The sequence below is a fragment of the Anomaloglossus baeobatrachus genome, chromosome 6, assembly GCF_048569485.1.
Source record: "Anomaloglossus baeobatrachus isolate aAnoBae1 chromosome 6, aAnoBae1.hap1, whole genome shotgun sequence".
Taxonomy (NCBI): Eukaryota; Metazoa; Chordata; class Amphibia; order Anura; family Aromobatidae; genus Anomaloglossus; species Anomaloglossus baeobatrachus.
The window spans coordinates 272,127,408-272,155,251 of NC_134358.1; the positions used below are offsets into that span (position 1 = coordinate 272,127,408).

A 27,844-nucleotide genomic window follows, 5' to 3' on the forward strand; every position below is an offset into this window, starting at 1 on the left:
GAATACAAAAAGGTACCACTTTACAAAGTCTTTATTTTGGTCAGAAAGGGGGCACATAAACAACAGGAACCTCTCCAGAATGCAGCCCAGGAGCTGCAGAGGGGGAATCTTTTAGGTTTAGTGCAAAATTTCTGATGACAGGTTCCCTTTAAAAGAATATTTCCTAGTACAGATTCCTGCAGTATATCACTTTTGATTACATTCCATTTAGAGAATGTACTATGAATGACTCTTTGTTTTCTGTCTTTTTGCCAATTCCTTACCCATCTGCATATAATTTTCCTTAGTCCTTGCTTCTGGAGCTTTAGCATAAAACTGTTTTGGGTACAGTATCAAATGCCTTTGCAAAGTCTAGATAAATCACATCAGCACATTACCAACATCCAGATTTGCACTTACCTCCTCATAGAACCCCAAAATGTTGGTTAGACACAACTTATCTGTCATGAATACATGCTGGTTGTCAGTTATTACATTATTCTCTGCAATATATTTCTGCAGGTCATTTTCTATGATATCCAAAAAACTTTGCACACTACTGTTGGCAGACGTACCCAAAAGAATCCAGCTTTTTACCTTTCTTAAGTATTAGGGCGGCTTTGCACGTTGCAACATCGCACATGCGATGTCGGCGGGGTCAAATCGAAAGTGACGCACATCCGGCGTCACTTTCGACATCGTAGTGTGTAAATCCTAGAATATACAATTAACAAGCGCAAAAGCGTTGTTATCGTATCATCGGTGTAGGCTCCGACTTTTTCAAAATTAGTGCGATGTTGTTCCTCGTTCCTGCGGCAGCACACATCGCTGTGTGTGAAGCCGCAGGAGTGAGGAATATCACCTTACCTGCCGCCGCCGGCTATACGGAAGGAAGAAGGTGGGCGGGATGTTTATATCCTGCTCATCTCCGCCCCTCCGCTTTGATTGGCCGCCTGCCGTGTGACGTCACTGTAACATTGTACGACTCGCCCCCTTAGGAAGGAGGTGGGACGCCCGGCCAGCTGGCGTAGCAATAATGTTCGCTACGCCAGGAATCACAAGATATCGCTGCTGCGACGGGGGGGGGCCTATCGCGTGCGACATCGCAGCATCGGCTTGCGATGTTGCAACGTGCAAAGCCCGCCTTAGTACCATGTAAGCAATCCTCCAATCCCATGGCACAAATCCTGATACAAGAGAAAGTAAGAAGATGAGATGTAGTGGTCAGTCAATTACTGAGCTCAAAACCCTCAATATCTGTTGATGAATGCCAAATGCAGGCATACTTCTTGTTGCTAGGAAGAAACAAATGGATCCAGCACTCGCAATAAATTAAAAATGTAATTTTATCAGAAAAATTTAAAAGCCAAGCTGTACAAGCATATTGAGACATGTTAGAAGAGAGGGTGGGGAAAACATCAACGCATTTCAAGCAAAAATGCTCTTGGTCATGATTAAGAGCATTGTTGCTGAAAACGCATTGATGTTTCCCTCTCACCCACACGTTTAACATGCCTTAATATGCTTGTATAGCTTGGATTTCAATTTTTTTACAATAAAATTAAATTTTTAATTTATTGTGGGTGTTGGATCCATTCATTTCTTCCTAGCAGCAGTTCCCCTGGTGGCCGGACAAGGATATCTGAGCACCACACCCATCAAGTTTCCAGTGAGCCATACGACTTTTTTTTTTCAATGCTTCTTCTTTTGATAAACTAGTTATATCAGGTGGTGAACTATTGAATGTTTCCAGGAACAGTGAGTTAATTGGTGAAAATGGATGAACAGTGACTGATTGATATGTCAGCCTTTTCTTTGTACTCTAAAATTATATTGTCATTATCATATTTTAAAGAGAATCTTTCAGGTGATTTTCTAGTACAATATTGACCAACAATGCTATCCTGAAACAGGGCTTGTGCAGCTGTTTCAGAATATGTAACTATTATTGCTGCAGCTTTTCCAGTTTTCTTAGTGTAAGCTCTGGAGAATTCATTGTCGTGCTAGTTAGTCAAAAGCATGTAAATCCAAACTGAAAATGCAATGCTCCCCATGCCCATAATTCCATGTACCTCTCAGTATCAGTAAATGATAGTAAAAATCTTCATTGTCATTTACTATCACTGCCAAGAGGTGGATGGAATTATGCTTGTGTGGGGAAATGGAAATTCAGTTTGGATATACATACGCTTGATTATTACCCAGCATGTGACATTGAAATCTTCAGTGCTTCCAGCAAGATAATCGGAGAAGCTACAGCAATAAAAGTTACATATCCTAAAAAGGCTGCCCAAGCCCTATTTTAGGATTCCATTAGTATTGTACTAGAAAATGGATGGATTCGCTTTAAATGGCTGATATCATCCATTGTTTTCTCTTTGGCATTGATGTATTTATATATATTTTAATGTCACCGGTGATTTGTGTTTCACTTGCTAACATTGCCAGCACAATGTCCTTTTTACCTTTCCTATTGAGATCTTTATACTCCTGAAACACTAGTTCCATGTTCTTAGCCTTCAATATTCTCAACAACCTTTGTTTTTATCTTTTCAAACTTTGTACTTATTTGTCCATAGTGGTTTGTTTTTATTCCTGGACATTAAATTACTAGAGGATATACATTTTCTACAGGATTCTTTTAGTATATCCTTAAACCTACCCCATTTATGTTCAGTATTCTCAGTTTCCACAACATGGTCCAATTGTACATGATTAAGCTTTTCCCTTAATGTGTTGAAATCAGCTTTCCTAAAGTTCTAGGTTTTGCCATTCCCCTTTGAAATGTTCTATTGAATATTTCGTTGAAGCTTACCATATTATGGTCGCTGGAGCCCAAGTGCTCCTGGACCTGTAGATCTGAAATTGTATCCGGTCTATTTGACATGAACCGACCAGGGGAGATAAGTTGCTGGATCTGGTCATTTACCATCTGAGAGAGGAAATTGTCTACAATTGAAGATAAGAACTATTATTATTATTATTATTATTATTATTATTGTTTATTTATAGAGCACCATTGATTCCATGGTGCTGTACATGAGGGGGTTACATACAGAATACATGTACACGTTACAATAGACAGACTAGCACAGGGGGAAGAGGGCCCTGCCCTTGCGGGCTTACATCCTAAAGGATTTTGGGGAGGAGACAGTAGGTGGGGTGTAGGTGGGGCGGCAGCTCCGCACGGTGGTGGGGCGGCAGCTCCGCACGGTGGTGGGGCGGCAGCTCCGCACGGTGGTGGGGCGGCAGCTCCGCACGGTGGTGGGGCGGCAGCTCCGCACGGTGGTGGGGCGGCAGCTCCGCACGGTGGTGGGGCGGCAGCTCCGCACGGTGGTGGGGCGGCAGCTCCACACGGTGGTGGGGCGGCAGCTCCGCACGGTGGTGGGGCGGCAGCTCCGCATGGTGGTGGGGCGGCAGCTCCGCACGGTGGTGGGGCGGCAGCTCCGCACGGTGGTGGGGCGGCAGCTCCGCACGGGGGTGAAGCAGTGAGGTCATTGAAGGTTATAGGCATTTCTGAACAGATGAGTCTTTAGGTTCCGTTTGAAGCTTGCGAGTGTAGTAGATAGTCTGACGTGTTGAGGCAGTGAGTTCCAGGAGACTGGGGATGCTCGGGAGAAGTCTTGGAGTCGGTTGCATGAGGAGCGAATGAGAGAGGAGGATAGAAGGAGATCTTGGGAGGACCGGAGGTTACGTTTTGGAGTGTAGCGAGAGATTAGTTCAGAGATATATGGAGGAGACAGATTATGGATAGCTTTGTAGGTCAGTGTTAGTAATTTGAATTGGATACGGTGGAAGATTGGGAGCCAGTGGAGGGACTTGCAGAGAGGAGAAGCGGGGTGGTATTGAGGAGAGAGGTGGATCAGTCGGGCAGCAGAGTTAAGGATGGACTGGAGAGGGGCGAGTGTGTTAGCAGGGAGACCACAGAGGAGGATGTTGCAGTAGTCGATGCGGGAGATTATGAGGGCGTGCACTAGAATTTTTGTAGATTGGGGATTGAGAAAAGGGCGGATTCTGGAGATATTTTTGAGTTGAAAACGGCAGGAGGTGGTGAGGGATTGGATGTGCGGTATGAAGGACAGGGCAGAGTCAAAGGTCACTCCGAGGCACCGAACTTTGGGTGCTGGGGAGAGCGTGATGTTATTAATTGTAATGGATAGATCAGGTGGAGAGTGCAGGGGAGATGGAGGAAAGATGATCAGTTCAGTTTTGGCCATATTGAGCTTTAGGAAGCGAGAGGAAAAGAAGGAAGATATAGCAGATAGGCACTCTGGGATTCTGGACAGCAGAGATGTGACATCTGGACCAGAGAGGTAGATCTGAGTGTCATCAGCATATAGGTGGTACTGGAAGCCATGGGACTTTATGAGTTGTCCCAGGCCAAATGTATAGATAGAAAAAAGTAAGGGTCCCAGGACAGAGCCTTGAGGGACACCAACAGAGAGAGAACGGGATGAAGAGGTTGTGTGGGAATGGGAGACACTAAAAGTGCGGTTGGAGAGGTATGAAGAGATCCAAGAGAGAGCGAGGTCTCTGACACCAAGGGAAGAGAGGATCTGTAGTAGCAGGGAGTGGTCAACAGTGTCAAAGGCTGAGGATAGGTCTAGAAGTAGGAGTACAGAGAAGTGGTTGTTAGCTTTGGCGGTAAGTAAGTCATTTGTGATTTTAGTCAGGGCAGTTTCAGTGGAATGATGTGGATGGAAGCCGGACTGTAGGTTGTCAAAGAGAGAGTTAGAGGAGAGGTGGGAGGAAAGTTCAGCATGGACATGCTGTTCCAGGAGTTTTGAGGCAAGTGGGAGTAGCGATATGGGTCGATAGCTGGTAGTAGAGGTTGGGTCGAGAACTAGCAACTTTTAGTTCAAGTAGAAGATTCTATGATAGTTTTTGTCTTTTTGTTTTACACAAAACACTGTTTGTGCCGCCTCATGTTTTGGTATTAGTATCCAAAGTGTTACACTGTTGGGATTAAAGATATTTGTTATCTCTATCATTAGTGCAGGATTTTAGGTGTAACAGATCTGCATTACCTATTCCAAAGCTAGTAATACATGGCTCCTTTAATCATTTTGGAATCAGTCCCTTAACAGCTGGCATAATAAAGAGTACTGGTAGACATTATAGAAATAAATTAAGTTTTTATGGTAAAGGGAAATTATCAGAAGGATCATCGATCCTAAACTATTTCTATATGCATTAAGGTGATAGAAAGTAGAGAATAATGATACGTTTCAATCTACAGAACCAACAAAGAAAAAAGCGCTTGGTATACAAAAATAGAACTCACTAAAAGATAAGATAAAAAGTCACAATTTTTATTAGACACATGTTAAAAACAACCACTGAAAAGGCACACCCACACTGTAATAAGATATATACAAAACCAAGTCCAACCCTTATATAAGGAATAACAGTACAAAGCATGCAGAGAATAATAACATATTAAATTAACATAGCCGTGATCAATATACTACATTACTGTGGGCACCTTAGTGCAACAATCAGGTGCCTTTACCCCTGATGAAGCTACTCTAAAGGCCACTTTACACGCTGCGATATTGGCACCAATATCGCTAGCGTGGTTACCCGCCCCCATCGGTTGTGCGACATGGGCAAATCGCTGCCCGTGGTGCACAACATCGCCCAGACCCGTCACATTACTTACCTGCCCTGCGACGTCGCTGTGAGCGGTGAAACGCATCCTTTCTAAGGGGGCGGTTCGTTCAGCATCACAGTGACGTCACAGCTGCGTCACTGAACCGCCACCCAATAGAAGCGGAGGGGCGGAGATGAGCGGGACGAACGAGGTAAGGAGATGTTCCTCGTTCCTGCAGTGTCACACGTACTGATGTGTGCTGCTGCAGAAACGAGGAACAACTTCGTTACTGCTGCAGCAACGATATTAGAGAATGGACCCCCATGTCACCGATGAGCGATTTTGCACGTTTTAGCGACGATGCAAAATTGCTCATAGGTGTCACAAAGTGACCCGATGTGCATCACAAAATCCGTGACCCCAACGAGATCGCTTGAGCGATGTTGCAGCGTGTAAAGCAGCCTTAAGCAAAACGCATCGGATCAAGTTGTATAGCATCTTGTCCGCCTTTGTTCATAAAGTATTAGCCATGCCAGTACTATTTAAGTAAGTTTATGCAGTATTTTATGTGAGTTTTTTATATCTTCTTATTGCCTGGAATTAGTGCTATTGGCAAAATACTTGATTGTTGCATCATAGTACCCACAGTAATATAGTATATTACAGCTATGTTAATTACCTGTTATTATTCTCTGCATACTTTGAACTAGTTATGATGCAAACACAGAGGAAGAATGGTCGTGCACCACTGCCTGTCACCTGCGGTACCGCGTATGCCTGGGGTATTCACTTGCCAGCGATTCAATCCAGCGCGGGGTGCGCGTTGTAGAAGAGAATCCAAGGATGGTTGGAGGTAAGAAAAAGGAACCACACTCCTTCGCTTGTGCTGGGATCTTTTATTCAAAATGGTGCATGGTAAAAAGGCTGGAGGTAATCCATATGTCAGCTCCTGCTCCTGCAGGAGCAGGAGCTGACACATGGATTACCTCCAGCCTTTTTACCATGCACCGTTTTGAATAAAAGATCCCAGCACAAGCGAAGGAGTGCGGTTAATTTTTCTTACCTCCTACCATCCTTGAACTAGTTATTCCTTATATAAGGGTTGGAGTTGGTATTTTATATATTTTATTGCACTGCGGATGTGCCTTCTTATGGGTTGTTTTTAACATGCGTCTAATAAAAATTGTGAATTTTTATTTTAGGTTTGAGTGAGTGCTATTTTTATTTCCAAGCGCTTTTTTCTTTCTTGGTTCGCATATTTGCTTGGTTATTTAGCACCCTCCAGTATCATTAGCACTATTATCTGCAGGCTCTGCATCCCTCCTCTCTTGCTTATAAATGTTTTCATCTAAAATCCACTGTCCTAATCCAATGAAATTTTGTGCTTTCTTAAAAAAATAAATTATTTGTTAAAGGGAACCTGTCAGCAGAAATGTCCCCTAAAACCTAACAGATTCCCCCTCTGCAGCTCCTGGGCTGCATTCTATAAAGGTCCCTGTTATGATTGTGCCCACTTTCTGACCGAAAAAAAGTGTTTATAAAGTTGTACCTTTTTGGCTTCTGATTCTGTAAATCCGTCACGGGGGCGGGTTGCCTGATGGCCGTTATTCTGCCCCCTGGTCCTGTATGCCGCCCCCATCGCTGATTTCAATACTTCTGGACACCGCCCACTGCTCCAGCCATCCCCGCGCATGCCCAGTGCCCATCTCTCGGGGATGAGCACTGTGCCCAGCGTCACCGCTGGTGACGTGCACGCAGGGTTAAGATTATGGGCGGTGCTGTGATGTTTATTCCTAAGCAACCGCCCATAATCGCGGGACCGCGCTTTCCCCCTCGGCCTGCTTCTTTCTGCGCAAGCGCGCTGCTGCTGACCTCACTTCGCCTCCTTCCCATCTTGCCCCGAGGCAGGAAATAGATGGGAAGAGCGCGGAGCAGTGACTACACCGAAAGCGCGGTCCCGCGATTATGGGCGGTTGCTTAGGAATAAACATCACAGCACCGCCCATAATCTTAACCCTGCGTGCACGTGACGCTGGGCACAGTGCTCATCCCCGAGAGATGGGCACTGGGCATGCGCGGGGATGGCTGGAGCAGTGGGCGGCGTCCAGAAGTATTGAAATCAGCGATGGGGGCGGCATACAGGACCAGGGGGCAGAATAACGGCCATCAGGCAGCCCGCCCTCGTGACGGATTTACAGAATCAGAAGCCAAAAAGGTACAACTTTATAAACACTTTTTTTCGGTCAGAAAGTGGGCACAATCATAACAGGGACCTTTATAGAATGCAGCCCAGGAGCTGCAGAGGGGGAATCTGTTAGGTTTTAGGGGACATTTCTGCTGACAGGTTCCCTTTAAGATCTATGGCAACAAAAAAGGATTCTCCGAAACATGTAGAAAAATACAAATCATAAAGAAATCCCAGATGTATCTTTATCATAACAGCGCAGTGTTTGACCCGTTCTTTACCATCTTTGCATCCAAGATCTATGGGCAAGACACACACTACTGCCTTTATAGCTTATTATAGCTGAGTTTGATTACAACTAAAACTTCTTGTGCTTCAATAACATAGTCAGAACTGGACTTTGTATCATTAAAAACACATGGGAAAATGTAGCCCTACTCTCAAAGTGCTGTAATTTAACCTGTATTTTTTATTTTTTAATCTAAAATGAAAAAACAGATTGCATTTCCTAACAGAAAAGTGTGAGAAAGGGCATAATGAACATGAAATATACTCTAAGAAATAAACAGAGAAAAAAATAAAAATTTTATCCAAGAATCCCAGGTATCCTAAAATTTAACTTTTATAGTAAACCTTAAAAAGAGCAAACACATTATATCATGGCATGATGAAGGTGAGCAAAATCTCCGAAACGTGTTGTCTTTGATATCTCACTGGATTTACACTGCCATCATGTAACGTGTTTGCTCTTTTTATGGATTACAATAAAAGTTAAATTTTAAGATACCTGAGACTTTTGGATATCATGTTGGGTACATTTTTCATTTTTTACTCTATACTATGCAGTGAGCTACCATGGAGTCCTCCGTGCGGATTCCACCCGGATAAGAGTAACTCACATAGACATTTACTGAAGTAAGCTGGCAACTTGTGGCTTTGTATTAACAAATAAACAGTTGTACCACATAGGCTTGACACTATCTGAGCGAAATACATTTATTTTTAGTCTCATTAGACCACAGGACATGGTTCCAGCAATCCCTGCCCTTAGTCTGCTTGTTTTCAGAAAACTGCTTGCAGGCTTTCTTGTGCATAATCTTTAGAAGAGACTTCATTCTTAGATGACAGCTATTCAGATCAATTTGATGCAGTGTACAGCATATGGTCTGAGCACTGACAGGCTGACCCCCACCCCTTCAACCTTTGCAGTAATACTGGCAGCTCTCATACATCTATTTTCAAAAGCCCACCTCTGTATTTGACTCTGAGCAAGTGCCCTCAGCTTCTTTTGTCAATCATGGTATGGCCTTAGAAGAACATGACTTGTTAAACCATTGTATGGTTTTAGCCACCATGCTGTAACTCAGTTTCAGGTTTTTTTCAATCTATTTATAGCCTAGCCTATCTCTATGTAAAGGAACAATTCTTTTCTTCAGATCCGCAGATAATTATTTTCTATGATCTTTATATTGATCATGTTGATCTTCCAGTGACCAGTATGTGAGCAATAACAATAAATGTAAGGGATAACACCAAAATTGAACACACCTGCTCCCAATTCACATATGAGACCTTGTAACACTAATGAGTCACAGGTCACGGGGGTGAGAAAATGGCTAATTGGGCCAAATTCGACCATTTTCCGTTTCACTTAGGGGTGTACTCACTTTTATTGCCAGCGGTTTGACATTAATGTCTAGTGTGTTGAGTTAATTAGAGGGCACCAAATTTACACTGTTATACAAGCAGCACACTGACTACTTTACATTGTGTCAAAATATATCTTCAGTGTTGTCACATGAAAATATATAATACAAAAATTCGAAAAATTGTGAGGGTGTACTCACTTTTGTGATATACATCAGAATTTTGGGAATAATTTAAACAATTTTAATTTTTAGTTGTACAGTTCCTGATTTGGCAGACCCTGATAGTTTAGGCATAGTTTATATAGAGTTCTTTATATCTGTTGTTTTCTAGATGATTGATAGTTAAATGTTCCTCTCAGTACAAAAATGTTCTTATAGTTTTCAACAGCAGAAAATATATAGCTTCATTGGTGCAAAATTTTCTCCGATGAGTGATTTTTGTCAGAGATAGAGTACTTTTTATACTCAGCTGACAATATCTTCCTCTGCACACTGTGTTGTAACTTTTACTTAAGATTACATTTTTTAAATTAATACATGGATATATCTATAGAGTATGAAAAGATGTGTCGTATTTATTACAAAATTTATTATTGTTCTTTTCAATGTTTTTGATTGAATACTTCCATTTCAACGTGTATACAATATTTGTCTTTTTTGGATGAGGTTGTTTTCAAGGTCACGATAAATCATGTACAATATTGATCCTTGGTTCAGCTATATTCTGCTTAATTATTTCCTTAGCATAACATCTATGTATAAGGTTGTGCCCATCATACCCTCACTTCCTCTTAAACTTGTCAATTGATTATTTATAATCCTATTAGTTAAGAACTGAAAGCTACATATCAAAAAGAAGAAATAAATATAGCAAATAGGCTATCACTAGTGATGGGCGAATAATGAAATATTTATGTTTGGCTTATTTGTCTCAAATATTTCATACTAATTGTGTATTCATCATGAATAACGAATCTAATGCAAGTGAATGGAAAACTCGAATCATTTTCTGGCAGACCCTCCCAGGATGTCTGGAGGGGCTGTAAAAATGCTGAAATGGATTATAAAGTGCTGAAATTGAATCTGAACAGCATGGGGAAGATTTTTGAGACACAGGTTGCTTCTGGGAACAATGTTGTCAAAGTATTATGCTTTCTGAGGTGCTGTACCCTGCTTGTTTGTGATCCCTAGCGTAGGTAAAGTAAACAGCTATGGGCTACAGCCCCTGTGTGCTTTATCTTGCTGGTCATCAAAAATAGAACTCCCCCCAAGGAGTTTTTTTTTTAATTATTATTATTTATTAAATAAATAATGAAATAATGAAATTTAAATAATTAAAAAAACATGTAGGCTCCTGCCCATTTTTGATAGCCAACCCAGATATAGCAGACACTTGGGGAATGGTATTCTTAGACTTGGAAGGTACATGGTTAATGGGCCCTCCTCAGTCTAAAAATATCAGTCTGCAGACACCCCACAATTGGTGCAACAGTTAGATGCGCCAATTGTGGTGCTTTGCCTGGCTCATCCTGATTGCCCTGGTGCCGTGGCAATCAGGTAGTATATGGGGTTGATGCCACCTGTGATTTGTCAAAAATCACAGCTGTCATCAAGCCATGGGTTGTAAATGGAGAGGTGTCTATAAGAAATCCCATTACCAACACTGTAAGTAAAAAGAAAAAACACAAAAATCCTTTCTTTAAAGAATAAAAACACACATTCTTTCACCAACTTATTAACCCCAAAAATACCTCCGTTTGTAATCTGCATGACATCCCATGATGATCCTGGCTCTGCTTTATCCGGAGGCCATTATCAGCAGTGACACTAGGACAGGTGATGGCTCACTGCTGCCTCCAGGACACACTAAGAGGAGCATGGTAGATGGCTGGAGCGACCTCACGTAAACTCAGTGCCAGACTGTCTGACGACATGTCACGGCGGCATCACAATACAACAAGCTGCCACTGAGTTAACCTGAAGTCACTTCTGGTGGTTTTCCTAGTACTTCAGGTGAACTCAGTGCCAGACTATAAGACTTCATGTCACAGCAGTAGTGCAGTCTGACAGTACGGCACTGAGTTCACCTGAGGTCACAGATGGTGGCTCACATATAAGGTACTGTGAGAACCACCAGAAATTACCTCAGGTGAACTCATTGCCATACTGTTGGAGTGTGTGTCATGGTGGTAGCACAGTTTGATAGTGCATTAGCTGAGGCCTGGAAACCTTAAAAGAGACTTTGAGGTAGACGTTAAGGTTCCTGGAGTTTGCAACTGTTGGGACACCTGGAGGCTCTTACTACAGTTTACAGTCTCCAGATTTCCTAGCAGCTGGGAACTTCAGGAACCTAAGGGCTCATTTAATGGTTCTATGCCTCACAGTTGCCAAGAGAGCCGGTGCCTGTGAGCTCCAGTAAACTGATATCAACCCCATATATTACCCAGATTGCCACTGCACCAAGGCAATAAAGATGAGCTGGGTAAAGCACCACAATGGGCGCATCTAATGTGGAACAACATTTTCACACATTGCTCTTTGGAGTTAATAAAATTCAGAAAAGTACCTGACACTAACCAAAATAAAAACTGATATAGAACAAATTGATTCCTTCATATCATGACACATCTGAATTTGATATTTTTAACAATAAATGAAAGTCTTAATATTCTTGAAGACTTTATTCAGAAACTTAACAAAAACAAAATCTGTAAATATCTTCTTCATTGTAAAAATGATAGTTTACACATGGAAAAAAGAAAGAAGCTCTGTCTCCAAACCTAGATCCATCCTTAAACATCATTTCATGGCTAATCCCTATCGTTTGAACTATAGAAAAGGAAATGAGAGAAGAGTATCTTTTTCCCCACAGACTTTGAATCTAGGGACACCATTATGGACATCACTGCATTTAGTCCGAAACAAAATCGATATGTTCTTCCACATCACCAAAAAAAATGGTGTCGGAATAGAGAAGGCAGAAGTAAAAAAAAAGAGACTAAGGGGCACTTTGCACACTGCGACATCGCAGGTGCGATGTCGGTGGGGTCAAATTGAAAGTGACGCACATCCGGCATCGCATGCGACATCGCAGTGTGTAAAGCCTGGATGATACGATTAACGAGTGCAAAAGCGTCGTAATCGTATCATCGCTGCAGCGTCGGCGTAATTCATAATTACGCTGACGCAATGGTCCGATGTTGTTCCTTGCTCCTGCGGCAGCACACATCGCTTTGTGTGAAGCCGCAGGAGCGAGGAACATCTCCTACCGGCGTCACTGCGGCTTCCGTAGGATATGCGGAAGGAAGGAGGTGGGCAGGATGTTTACATCCTGCTCATCTCCGCCCCTCCGCTCCGATTGGCCGCCTGCTGTGTGACGTCGCAGTGACGCCGCACGACCCGCCCCCTTAACAAGGAGGCGGGTCGCCGGCCACAGGGACGTCGCACGGCAGGTGAGTGTGTGTGTGAAGCTGGCGTAGCGATAACTTTTGCTACGCCAGCTATCACCACATATCGCTGCTGCGACGGGGGAGGGGACTATCGCACTCGGCATCGCAGCATCGGCCTGCGATGTCGTAGTGTGCAAAGTGCCCCTTAGACTATACTCAATGAGAAACAGAAAGAGCACTGCTAGAGTCTGATCTGAAAAGCGTCGATATGTTAACTCCAAAGTTTCTTTCTGAAACTCAGATACAAGTCTTAGCTAAGCACTTATGTCCTGAGCTGGATGTTTGATAAATGTTTTAGCTGAGTGCCCAAAATAAAATCCTGAGCCTGACATTTGATCTTTTGAACATCATAAAGGATGTTATTAAATTTGTTTATTTATTGACTGTCAAATGGCATTTCTTTTCAGATTTTAATCCATCCCTTTAATATAATGTATCTGATGTGCCTTCCAATATATGTCCTCCTCCATAATCATTTGTTGAACCAAATGCTATTGTATATTTACGTTGCAGCAACTAAAAGGAGAAAATACCTCATATGGTGAATCTGAAAATTGTGACAATAAGATTGCCTCCAAAAATCTTTCTTATTAGGGTAAAATCACACAAGTATATACATCCGGTGTGAGAGAATGGGATGTGATATGCTAATTACATTTGGATCAAGTTCTGCTGCGAGTGTAAGCTGAGTGTCATACAACTGTGATCCAATCTTGTTATTGGATCACAGGAAGGAGGAGAGATTATTTTTCTCCATATTCTCCAGTGCCTGTCTCTGAGTTTGTTCCAGTCATATGCTAGTTTGACTCTACCCTTATCCTCTCTACAATCTATGGTGCCATCCCTCAATATATTCCAGTCATTTGTGGAGAGAGATTTGAAAATACTACAAGAACAAAACATGGATTCTCCTTAATAATGTCAGTCAAAAACAATTTATTCATGTAATTTCCGAAAAAATCATTTTCTTGCAATATGCCAATTTCATAAGGCAGGACGTATTGTGGGATTCAACACTTCCATATACAGTACAGACCAAAAGTTTGGACACACCTTCTCATTCAAAGAGTTTTCTTTATTTTCATGACTCTGAAAATTGTAGATTCACATTAAAGGCAGCAAAACTATGAATTAACACATGTGGAATGAAATACTTAACAAAAAAGTATGAAACAACTAAAAATATGTTTAATATTCAAGGTTCTTCAAAGTAGCCACCTTTTGCTTTGATTACTGCTTTGCACACTCTTGGCATTCTCTTGATGAGCTTCAAAAGGTAGTCACTGGAAATGGTTTTCACTTCACAGGTGTGCCCTGTCAGGTTTAATAAGTGGGATTTCTTGCCTTATATATGTAGTTGGGACCATCAGTTGTGTTGTGCAGAAGGCTGGTGGATACACAGCTGATAGTCCTACTGAATAGACTGTTAGAATTTGTATTATGGCAATAAAAAAGCAGCTAAGTCAAGAAAAACGAATGGCCATCATTACTTTAAGAAATGAAGGTAAGTCATTTCAAAAAATTAGGAAAACTTTGAAAGTGTCCCCAAGTGCAGTGGCAAAAACCATCAAACGCTACAAAAAAACTGGCTCACATGAGGACCGCCCCAGGAAAGGAAAACTAAGAGTCACCTCTGCTGTGGAGGATAAGTTTATCCGAATCACCAGCCTCAGAAATCGCAGGTTAGCAGCAGCTCAGATTAGAGACCAGGTCAATGCCACACAGAGTTCTAGCAGCAGACACATCTCTAGAACAACTGTTAAGAGGAGACTTTGTATTACAGGCCTTCATGGTAAAATAGCTGCTAGGAAACTACTGCTAAGGACAGGCAACAAGCAGAAGAGACTTGTTTGGGCTAATGAACACAAGGAATGGACATTAGACCAGTGGAAATCTGTGCTTTGGTCTGATGACTCCAAATTTGAAATCGCTGGATCCAACCACCGTGTCTTTGTGCAACGCAGCAAAGGTGAATGGATGGACTCTACATGCCTGGTTCCCACCGTGAAGTATGGAAGAGGAGGTGTGATAGTGTGGGGGTGGTTTGCTGGTGACAGTCAGGGATTTATTCAAAATTGAAGCCATACTGAACCAGCATGGCTACCACAGCATCTTGTAGCGGCATTCTATTCCATCCGGTTTGCGTTTAGTTGGACCATCATTTATTTTTCAACAGGACAATGACCCAAAACAAACCTCCAGGCTGTGTAAGGGCTATTTGACTAAGAAGGAGAGTGATGGGGAGCTACGCCAGATGACCTGGCCTCCACAGTCACCAAACCTGAACCTAATCGAGATGGTTTGGGGTGAGCTGGACCACAGAGTGAAGGCAAAAGGGCCAACAAGTGCTAAGCATCTCTGGGAACTCCTTCAAGACTGTTGGAAAACCATTTCCGGTGACTACCTCTTGAAGGTCATCAGAGAATGCCAAGAGTGTGCAAATCAGTAATCAAAGCAAAAGGTAGCTACTTTGAAGAACCTAGAATATAAGACATATTTTCAGTTTTTTCACACTTTTTTGTTAAGTATTTCATTCCACATGTGTTAATTCATAGTTTTGATGCCTTCAATGTGAATCTACAATTTTCAGAGTAATGAAAATAAAGAAAACTCTTTGAATGAGAAGGTGTGACCAAACTTTTGGTCTGTACTGTAGCTCAAGTTTGCACTATCCATCCTTAGCAATAAGAACACATATAGTCCTCTTACTTTTAATCCTGCTGTTAGTTTCAAAAATATATTCTCTAATGTAATACAAAACCCCTTCATGACTTAGGACGTACCAGTACGTCCTAAATTGTGTTGGAGTAATCACTGCTGGCTGCTGCGGTTAGCTGGCGGTGACCTCTGCATAAGTTTACTGATTTGAACAGCAGACATGTGCAGCTAACAGGCATGGGTGGTTCTGCGATCCACCCACGCCTGTTAACCCTTTATATTGTGCTGTCAAAATGTGACAGCATGATTTAAATGGGCATTGTGGGGAATGTGCACTTCCCTACTGTCATTGGCATCCCCCTGATGCGATCACGGGGAGCCAATGGTTGCCATGGTAGAGACGGATCATGTGATGACTCCTGTCGCTATCATGATTTAGTTGCTGTTAGAGCCAACAGAGCAACGGCTCTAACAGCAACGTTGCATTTCTTCTGATCAGAGCTGTGCAGCTATATTGAACACGGTGAATAAAATACCCAAAAAATAGTTGTACAATCATACTTTTTTGCAATTTACTGCACTTGATTTTTTTTTTACCTTTTTCCAATACACTATATGGTAAAACCCATGGTTTCATTTTAAAGTACAACTTGTCCCGCAAGATTGACTAAAAAAAAAAAAGTTAAGGCTCTCGGAAGAAGGGGAGCGAAAACAAAAATGAAGAAAAGAAGGGGTTAATGTTTGATGGAGGATTTCTACAGATTGAGGACTACCTGATGGGAGCTCATTTCCCCCTTTCCCTTTCTATTTTATACATGGCACAGTGGGAGGAGAATTTCATCTTTAATCCTACCGATCTGTGGATGATTTGCTCTTTGGTTTCATGAAGGACATGTCAGCGATATCAGATTTCATCACCTATTTAAACAACAATGATCTTAATCTAAAATTTACTCAACTAAATCCAGGCATTTTGGTTCCATTTTTGATATTGTATTGACGGGTAATCATAAGCCTGGCAAGGTAAGTATTTTCCTCCATTAAAAAGAAAGCATCTGGAGATACCGTCTTACAATTTACTTGTTCCCATGCACATCACACAATAAATTCCATCCCATATGAAAAGTTTATTAGGGCCAAGCAGATATGTTCTGACAATGACGCCTTTTTACAGGAAAGCAGTGTAATTAGTAAAAATCTCTCTGATACAGAATATATTAAAACAGCAATAAAAAGTGTTCAATTCTGGCAACTAAATATCTCATTACTCACTTTTATAACTCTGCAAACAGAAAGAGCAGTAATCTTCATACTGATATTCTAACCTTTTCCACTGCCTTCTATCCGATTAATTTTCAGAAATGAGGGAGACAAACAGAAAGAGAGGGAGAGTGGGAGAAAGACAGAGAGACAGTTATCCCAGGCAATGCCGGGTACTACAGCTAGTTAGGAATATAGCATTAAAGTACCTTCCAGTAGTCAACAAAGTTGACATTCTTCAGCAAGACGGTACCAGGGGATGCAGGTGTGTTGCCAGGAGAGGACTCTTTCTTGGCAAAATATTTTCCCCTAGCCTCATCCACAAACAAAAAATGACACCTAGATGGTCAAATGAAATATAGGTGTTATCTGTGAAGAAAAAAAAAACAAGCGGCGCTTTTTGGGCATAGTAGTCTGTGATCAAATAGGGAGTGCTCACAGAGATTCACACTCACCTTGGCCTTGAAATACCAGGTATGTATTGATTGTCAAAATCATCAAACCCAACGTTGGCTACTGGACTTGTCCGTTGAATTAGGAGTCATCTTCAGGGCTTCGAACATGAGACTAATGAACATAAACTGTATGGTCTAAATGAAACAGTAGAGCACACCTAAAGTAGCCAATGGAAATCAAGAAGGACTGTAAGATATGAATAATTAGTAGTCATCCATAGGTATTCCTATTTTTTTAAATTCAAGAGTGTTATATATCTATTTGGTCAGGCAAAATATTTTTCTTTCAAAGAGGAGTGAAAGAAATTGAGGAGATCGAATTTCTAGCAACTAATTAATGCATACTGTTTCCGTGAGTTTTTTTTAATATTTTTTATATTTTGTATAAAAAGAGAGAAGAAAAGAGGAAAAAAAATCCCATTTTTTTTTTTTCATTTGTTTTTTTTTCTAAAGACGGGACATGTACAGTTAATACTGGGGCAACTTACATGTGATTTTATAATGGGTAATGTAACTTGAGGACCTGGGAGAGGAATAATATATTATATGACATTATTTATTTCATGGGAGTTTTTGTATAACTAGCTGTACTACCCGGCTTCGCCCGGGTTAATAACTGCTGTTAACAAAATAGAATGTATTAACAAAAATGTATTGTGCACACAAAAAACACAAAACAAATAGATAGAAATGTACCGTAATTATTAAAAGGCAAAATCTAAGCTAATAGAAGCATTTCACAACATATATTTCAACAACACAGATATTCCACACAGATTTAACTAAATTGGCCAAGTAATGTGCTCCGTCGGTCTCTTTCCAGGTCTGTCTCTTTCCAGGTCTGTCTCTTTCCCCGTCTGTCTCTTTCCTCATCTGTCTCTTTCCCCGTCTGTCTCTTTCTTCGTCTGTCTCTTACTCCGTCTGTCTCTTTCCCCGTGTGTCTTTCTCCATCTGTCTCTTTCCCCATCTGCCTATCTCTGTCTGTCTCTTTCTTTGTATGTCTCTATTTCTCTGTTTCTTTCCCCATCTGTCTCTTTCCCAGGTCTGTCTCTTTCCCCGTCTGTCTCCCCGTCTCTTTGTCGGTGTTTTTTCCTGTCTGTCTCTTTCCCTGTCTGCCTGTCTCTATCTGTCTGTTTCCTTGTCTGTCTCTATTTCTCTGTCTCTTTCACCGTCTGTCTATATCAAGGTCTGTGTCTTTCCCCATCTATCTTTGTCTGTCTCTCTGGCTGTCTCCTCCTTCCCTGTCTGCCTGTCTCTGTCCCTGTCTACATGTCTGTCTGTCTCTTTTCCCATCTGTCACTTTGCAGGTCTGTCTCTTTCCAGGTCTGTTTCTTTCCAGGTCTGTCTCTGTCTGTCTCTGTCTGTCTCTATCTCTCTGTCACTTTCCCTTTCTGCCTCTCTCTGTCTCTCTCTGTCTCCCTCTATCCGTCTCCCCAGCGACATCTTATTACCTCACATATAAGCTTCTTATACTATGAATGTATTTTGTTTCTATAGCAACCAATTACAGCTCCTACTAATAACCTGTAGTTCCAGGCTCCATTTACTTTAATAGATGCATGTTTTTTGAAGAGTAACTGTAAAGCGCGAGGTTACATTTTCCTGTCAAAACATAGTCTACGATGTTCCCTGGGTCACATGAGGTGTATGTGCAAAATTTCGTGATTGTAAATGGTGCGGATACACTTTTTGTTTCACTTTTTCCCCATTATATAGATAGGGGCAAAATTGATTAGTAAATTGGAACACGCGGGGTTAAAATTTTGCCTCACAACATAGCCTATAATGTTCTCCGAGTCGAGACGTGTGAGTGTGCAAAATTTTGTGGCTGTAGCTGCGATGTTGCAGATGCCAATCCCGGACATCACACATACACACATTCAGCTTTATACAGTCATATGAAAAAGTTTGGGCACCCCTATTAATGTTAACCTTTTTTTTATAACAATTTGGGTTTTTGCAACAGCTATTTCAGTTTCATATATCTAATAAATGATGGACTCAGTAATATTTCTGGATTGAAATGAGGTTTATTGTACAAACAGAAAATGTGCAATCTGCATTTAAACTAAATTTGAAAGGTGCATAAGTATGGGCACCTCAACATTAAAGTGACATTAATATTTTGTAGATCCTCCTTTTTCAAAAATAACAGCCTCTATTCGCTTCCTGTAGCTTTTAATGAGTTCCTGGATCCTGGATGAAGGTATATTTGACCATTCCTGTTTACAAAACAATTCCAGTTCAGTTAAGTTTGATGGTCGCCGAGCATGGACAGCACGCTTCAAATCATCCCACAGATGTTCAATGATATTCAGGTCTGGGGACTGGGATGGCCAATCCAGAACATTGTAATTGTTCCTCTGCATGAATGCCTGAGTAGATTTGGAGCAGTGTTTTGGATCATTGTTTTGCTGAAATATCCATTCCCTGCGTAACTTCAACTTCGTCACTGATTCTTGCACATTATATATAACAAGGTTAACATTAATAGGGGTGCCCAAACTTTTTCATATGACTGTATATTCAAGTTAAGATCCGCTTCGGACTGGCTACCGGAGGAATCTCCAGTAATGCCAAGCCTGGATTCAGGTACCTGCATTGCACTCCTGAGCTCTCACCTGAGCTCCGGAGAGCAGCTGAGACTGTCAAGCGCCAAGTGATTGATTCGCCGGTGCTTGCGGTTCAGTTCATGTCAGCTGCAGACAGGCCGGGGTGATCTCCAGTGCTCTCACCTGAACCCCGGAGATTAGCCCGGCCTGTCTGCAGCTGTTATTAACTGAACCACAAGCACCAGAGAATCAATTACTTGGTGCTCGCAGTACAGTCTAGGCTGCACGCCGGAGCTCAGGTGAGCGCTCCGGAGTGCAATGCAGGTACCTGAATCCAGGCCTGGCATTACTGGAGATTCTTCCGGTAGCCATTCCGATGCTGGTTAAGAATATACTTGTTGAAATCCACATACCATTTTACAATTGAATGTTTTACTGTGTTGCTTTTACATTGTTGAAGCAGTTACTTTTACACTTTAAATTGCAACTCAAGCATATTCTCTTTATACTTCACAGAAGTGCAATAAAGTGATATTTGGCAAGTCCACTCTGTAAAGTGTTTGTTTGTTTACAGCTCATACAGACAGTAAGTGCTGTGGACAAAGATGAACCTCCACGGGGACATACATTTTTCTTTGAAATGGTACCAGAATTTTCCATAAATCCAAACTTTACAGTTGTGGATAATAAAGGTAGAGTATAAAACAGAAATGTAATATTTGTTATACAAGTCATTTGTTGTGCACAGGTCTTAACATTTGTATCTTATTTTAAATTCCAGATAACACAGCAAGTATTTTAACAAAAAGAAATAGATACAATCGTCATAAAATTAGTGCATATACTTTGCCAGTTATTATTTTTGACAATGACTATCCAGTTCAGAGCAGTACTGAAACATTGACTATACAGGTATGTGCCTGTGACAACAAAGGAAATGTGCAGACATGCAGTGCTGAAGCGTTCTTCCTTCCAGCCGGACTGAGCACCGGTGCATTAGTCGCAATTTTACTGTGCATCATCATACTCCTCAGTAAGTTATATTTGTTATGTCAAATGTTTTACTTGTGTGCTGTGTAAATAAGACATCATACTTTATACACGATTTGTACAAACATGAGTACTTTATCTATAATCTCTTAATCCCAATGCCAGACATATATGTAATATATGGAAGTAAATACCAACTTGGCTGGAAGGTGATATGTTATTGCAGAATGTGCTTTATTGAAAATGGATGAGCATTGGCATGTGTTACATGATCTATAAAAGAGCAAGAGCAGAGTTTATATATTATCAGTGGGTATGGTTTAACAAACCTGAAACAGGAGACTTGGCATTTGCAGACAGTGGTAAAACTTCACCAAGATAAATGATACAGGTAAAATATATCTTTGTACCGTCTTAGCCAGTAGAGATAAAAAAAAATGTTTAAAAGTAAAAAAGTCAGATTTGCAGATAGCTCAGAGAAAAGTGGTACTACACTATTATTGAACAATAAGAATGAAAAAGAATCAGGTTCAATGCTGCGCTAGAAACCACATGAATCAATTGGTTTCTTGTGTCCTGATGAAGAAGACGGATATGTCTTTGAAACGCGTTGACCTGCAGAAATAAAGAAAAGGTTTTTAATACACATCCTTGGATTCATGTGGTTTCTAGCGCAGCATTGAACCTGATTATTTTTTATCCCTATTGGTCACCATTTTATTCGGGGCTGCTGCTGACCACTTTTGATATATTTGCTTTAAGGAGTTGTGCCTGCCACAACTTCAGCAGGTGAATGTGCCTTTTGGCACCTTATTTGTAAAATCTCATACCTGGTAAGAAACTATGTGCGCTTTCTTTTCCACAGACAAAAAAAACTACACTATTATTGTTAGACCATTTGAATCCTCTAAGAAAAAAATACCTTTATATATTACTGAAATGCTTTTCTTAATTAATACTAAAATCCGTCATAAACATTCAAACAGACAGAACACAACATATACCAAATGAGAAAAATACGAGGTGCTTGTGCACAGTGGACAGATCGGTACCTAAATATAACACGGCAAGATTATAGGGGGTCCAATGTTACAAGGGTAAATAATGTACACCAAAGAAACTTGGGGCCTGAGATAATTGCGCCCAGTTTGTTTTCTCTCTAACAGCGGAGGAAATCACCTTAACATTTTTGGGTGCCCCACTCCATGACTTACCCTAAAAGACCCTCTCTTCCTCTAGTAAGGGACCCACCACCATCCAAAAGGTGCTCAACAGGTGATCACAAATAATAACTAGCGTGTATGAATAAAAACACATAAAGATCAAACAGATATCTCTGATAATATTACAAGGGCCTAAAGAAATCTCAAAAGACTAGATGTCACCAGTCTCACTATTTGCGGATAAATCCTGGTTATCAAAAATACTTATACCTATATAACTCATATACAAGATATAAATAGTTAGGCCAAGCTGAGAATTGACTTAGCTTTAGTGATCCTCCCAGCCATCCCAGTAAAGCTAAGTCAACTCTCAGCTTGGCCTAACTATTGATATCTTGTATATGAGTTATGCGGATATAAGTCTCTTTGATAACAGGATATGATATATCCGCATATAGTGAGACTGGTGACATCTAGTCTTTTGATATTTCTTTAGGCCCTTGTAATATTATCACGGACGTCTGTTTGATCTTTGTGTGTTTTTATTCATACACGCTAGTTGTTATTTGTGATCACCTGTTGAGCACCTTTTGCATGGTGGTGGGTATCTTACTAGAGGAAGAGAGGGTCATTTAGGGTAAGCCGCCATGGAGCGGGGGCACTCAAAAAAGTTAAGGTGATTACCTCCGTTGTTAGGCAGAGTAAACATGGGTACAATTATCTCAGGCCCCAATTTTTGGTTTACATTATTTACCCTTGTAACATTGGACCCTTATAATCTTGCCATGTTATATTTAGGTACCAGTGTGTCCACTGTGCACAATCATCTCATATTTTTCTCTTTTGGTATGTGTTGTGTTCTCCCAGAATATGTATGATGGATTCTAGTATTAATTAATAAAACTATTTTAGGAATATAGTAATAAAGATATTTTTTTCTTAGAGGATTCAAATGGTCTAACAGTTTTAAACTCTTCTAAACTATTAATTGTGTTTCGGCTTTTCTGCTACTACAGTACCATGAACAGAAGTCATTTTTCTGTAGTTTTAGCAGATTTTTTTTTTTTTTAAAAAAAGCCATCCTTGGTTTTGAAAAGAAAATTTGTCCTTGCAGACCCCCATATATAGTATTCAAACCCTCCACAGCCCAATACACATCATATCATAGTCCTCACAGCCCAATAAACACAGTATCAAAGCCTTACAGCCTCCATAGTATGATGCCTCCACAGTATGATGCTCATACAACTCTCCACATAATATCATGGCTCTTACAACTCTCCTCACACAGTATTATGACACACACACTATGAATCTCCTTCAGTCTCGTACACAGTATAATTTCCCTGACACTCTTATGGCCCGATAAACAGTATCATAGCACACATTTTCAGTATCTCAGTCAATAAAAGCCTATGCACATAGTGTTATGGGCCCCACAGCACTCACCACATACAGAATTTTATACCCACCCATATTGCGTGAAAAATAATATGATGGCCCTCATATTATACCTATGAATGTAATGGCCTACATAATCTTTACAGTATAATGTCCTCATAGCCGAACTCCCACAGTATTGTGGACACCCCAGCTTCCATGCACAGTATCATGGCATTCACAATATAATCCCCCTCAGCCACCCACACAGTATGATGCCCCCACAACAATATGGTGACCCACATAAACATAATGCCATGAGACAAAACAGGCTCTTCTACACCTTATACTTGCCCTAACACCATACCCACACAGTAGAATGACCCTCACAGTCCCCCACATACAGAGTGAAGGCCTTCCACAGTTCCCTATCTGTAGTATCATGTTACTCACTGCTCATTACACAGATAACCATGGTCCCACAGCTCTAATATAGACTATGATGTGCCAACATTTTTACCCCATGGTATCATCGCCCACATATCTACCAACACACACACATAGTTTGATTCCCCCCACAGCCTTCCACATAGTAAGATGTTCTCTGACAATTTATTGTTTCTATATACGACATCATGATACCCACAGGCGCACACACATACAGTATCTTGGTTCCTAAAAGCTTCCATAAACAATATTCTTGTCCTTACAGCTCTGTACACAATGTATTATGGCCCCCACAACTCCCCAAAAACAGAAAGATGGCCCCCATTTACCCCTACAAAATATAATGACCCACAAAACCCCCCACAGTGTGATGCCCCTAGAGAACAGCCCTGCACACAGTATGATTGCCCCTGAGTTCCCCCACAGCATGATTCCTCCACAATCCTCAACACTGTATGATGGTCTGCACAGCTCCCAAACATTATGATGCCTACAGAGTCCCCCAACCACATTTTCATAACCCTCACTGCCCTCCCTCACATAGGATCATAGCACAGACAATATGATGCTTCAGCAGTATGGTGACTCTCATACCTGGAATAATTACTCTCATAATATGCCCAGACACAGTATATTGGCCTCTACAGTCCTCCATATGCAGTATCATTGTTTTTACAGTCCCACACATACAGTATTATGCCCCTAAATACAGTATGATGACTTGCACAGCCTCCCAAACAATATGCTGACCCACATTGTCTTTAACGTATTTTGATGCCTCCAGAGTTCTTTACAAATAGTATTATTGCCCCCAAAGTTAATATCTTAGACCCAAAATCTCTCTTATACAAAATTACGGTTCCAAAAGCATCCCACAAAATATTATCGCCCACAAATACTCCCACAAAATATAATGGTCCACATAACCCCTTACAGCAGTGTTTCGCAACTTCGGTCCTCAAGACCCACCAACAGATCATGGTTTCAGGTTTTCCTCAATCAGGTTTTCAGGCTTTCATTAATGTTGCACAGGTAATGGAATTATTCCTCGTCTAATATTGAGGAAAACTTGAAAACATGATCTGTTGATGGGTCTTGAGGACTGGAGTTAAGAAACACTGCCCTACAGTATGATACCCCTACAGCCCATCAAGCACATATAATGGCTCCTCAAACACAGCATAATGGCCACCACACTTCCAAACACACGGTATCAATGCCTGCCCACATACTGTATGATTGTTCCCCAGCATGATTCCCCTTCAATCCTCATCACTACATGATGGTCTACACAGCCCCCAAAACAGTATGATGCCTACCTAGTTTCACAAACACATTATCATGACCCCATAGCCTTCCACCCCATAGGATCATAGCATCGACAATATGATGCCTCGGCAGTATGCTGGCTATCATACCCACAATAATTACCCTCATAGGCCCATACACAGTATATTGGTCTCTACAGTCCTCCATACACAGTATCATACCTTTCACAGTCCCACACATACAGTATTATGCCCCCATATATAGTATGATGGCTCACACAGTCTCCCAAACAATATTATTGCCAAATAACCCGCAACATATTTTGATGTCCCACAGAATCTCACATAGTATCATGACTCTCACAGCTCCACACAAACTGCATGATGTCCTGACAGTCCCAGATAGAATGATGCCCCCTCAATCACACATGGTATTTTTGTCACCACATTGACCCCACAAAATATAATGTTACCATAGCCTCCCTCCACAGTGCTGTTGCCTCCATAGCTCCACAAGTAGTATACTACTACCACAACCTTTCATACAGTATAGGACCCCCAAAAAGGTATCATGACATTAACAAACACAGTATTATGGCATCCAGAAGCCCAAACACATAGTATCTTGAACCTTATAGCTTTATGCCCACAGTTTCTTGGCCAGCACAGCCCCTCACATGTAGTATGATTACTAGCAATTAGCAGATATATTAGGCACTATTCATTGCTCGCATGAATATTAATGTATTCGGGATATTTGTTACTCTTAGAGTATTTTGGTGTTCACATCATGAGTATTGAGTCCCCTCTCCCCATGTTTGGTGCCTGATTGTTATTGGGACCTCTTCACCCTAAAAATGTCAGTCCTCAGCCTATCTATCCCTCATACACAGTATGATGCATATATAATCCCCTATAAAAAGTATAATGGTCACCAGAGCCACCACACATAATATAATAGCTCCCAAAGCCTCTCACACAGTATTAAAGCACCATCAGCCTCCCACATGCAGTATGATGCAGCTCACATGTATTGCCATTACCAGGAGACCAACAGTACATCACTGACTATTATATATGGGATAAGCACTTTTTATAGGAACATTTTCTAATAATAAATAAAGTGTGGATCAATTTTAGCCAAAGTGATGTAAATATGAAGTTACTATAGGAAACGTTGTAAAATTCAAAATGCATATTTTATATAGACGAATGGTATGATCAAATACTTCCCATGACCAATATTAAAAACACGTTATATTTTTCTTGAATGGCTCAATAATGTTACAAAATAATTTCAAATTATTCATTCAACAAACCAAGTCTAAAATATAATAAACATTTTCTAAGTGTTACATCTTAAATATTTTCCTAATTTCCCTTTCAGCATTAGTAGTCCTTTTCGCAGCTCTGAAGAGGCACAGAAAAAAAGAACCATTAATAGTTTCAAAGGATGATGTGCGAGATAATGTTGTGACCTATAATGATGAGGGAGGAGGGGAGGAGGATACACAAGCTTTTGATATTGGAGCACTAAGAAATCCTGAAGCTAGAGAGGAAAATAAACTTAGAAGAGATATCATCCCTGACACGATATTTCATATACAAAGACCAGTTCCTCTGTGGGAAAATGTTGATGTTCAAGATTTTATTCAACGGAGAATAAATGAAAATGATGCAGATACAACTGCTCCTCCTTACGACTCACTTGCAACCTATGCTTATGAAGGCAATGACTCCATTGCAGAGTCGCTAAGCTCTTTGGAATCCCTTGAGATTAATGAGAATCATGATTACCGGTATCTTAATGACTGGGGTCCTCGATTTAAAAAACTTGCCGATATGTATGGCGGAGATGAAAGTGACTGATAAAAAAATATACACTTTAATTGACTTCTAGTAGCGATGAACTATTTAAATGTCTATAAATTACATCCAACACAGTTATTTATTCTGGATTTAGTCAGTGCTATTTTCCTGCCAATGGTACAGAAGAATTAACAAACTGATTGATGTTGTTTAATCTACAGGAGTATGTATACAAGTAATACAGTTTTACTGAAATACTATTCTGTGCCTTTATTGACTATTCTATTTTAGAATTAGCTTGCACACAATGTAAAATAAAGAAAATGTCAGCATTATTATTATTATTATTTTAAATTAAACCAAATTGAAAACTGAAGTATTATAATAATTATTGAAAAAAAAAGTTTTGAATGTTATTTATTTGATTAGAATGTCTGTAAATGTACATTTGCCCTGTTTTTTACACTAAAAAACTATATTTTTGTACTGTTTTGGAATAAAAATAATTGTTATACAAGTCTTTGTTGCATGATAGAAAATGATTTATTTAAAAATGCTCAATTAAGTTTATATTTGTATTTTTTACATATTTGTATGTGGGGGTTATGTGTGTATTTATGGATATTTGAGTTATAGAGATGAGCAATCCTGCTGAGAATCAGATCTGGTCAGAATCACTGAACTTGCCTGGGTTTGCTGATCAGATCGCTGATACGATCGATGATCCTAGCCAACCCCATTGAATTCAATTGGAGGCAAAACTTACATATTATAAAAAGGTGTAGGGGGGCTGAAAATGGTGTAGAGGGGCTGCAAAAGAAGGAAAATAAGGACAGAATAAAGCAGGACATGCTTACTGGGGACGATAATTATCCCTCATACATATTCACTGCTTTTCCCTCCCAACGGCAACTCTGATTGGTTGCAGTCAGACCACACCCGCACCCTCTCTGACAGCATTATACCAGTGTAAAATAAAGAAATACATTTAAAAAATGCCATGCAGT

The 27,844-nt window shown here is 40.6% G+C and overlaps 1 protein-coding gene across 1 annotated transcript in view; it reads left to right on the forward strand.

The window, feature by feature from the left end:
• Nucleotides 1–27,255, forward strand: part of LOC142243201 (cadherin-9-like) — a 408,827-nt gene extending 381,572 nt beyond the window's left edge. The window contains exons 10-12 of the mRNA XM_075314856.1: nucleotides 20,355–20,472; nucleotides 20,562–20,813; nucleotides 26,416–27,255. Coding sequence (XP_075170971.1) covers nucleotides 20,355–20,472; nucleotides 20,562–20,813; nucleotides 26,416–26,897 — 852 coding nt within the window. The 3' untranslated portion in view covers nucleotides 26,898–27,255. The remainder of the gene's footprint in view (nucleotides 1–20,354; nucleotides 20,473–20,561; nucleotides 20,814–26,415) is intronic.
• Nucleotides 27,256–27,844: the final 589 nt, after the last annotated feature.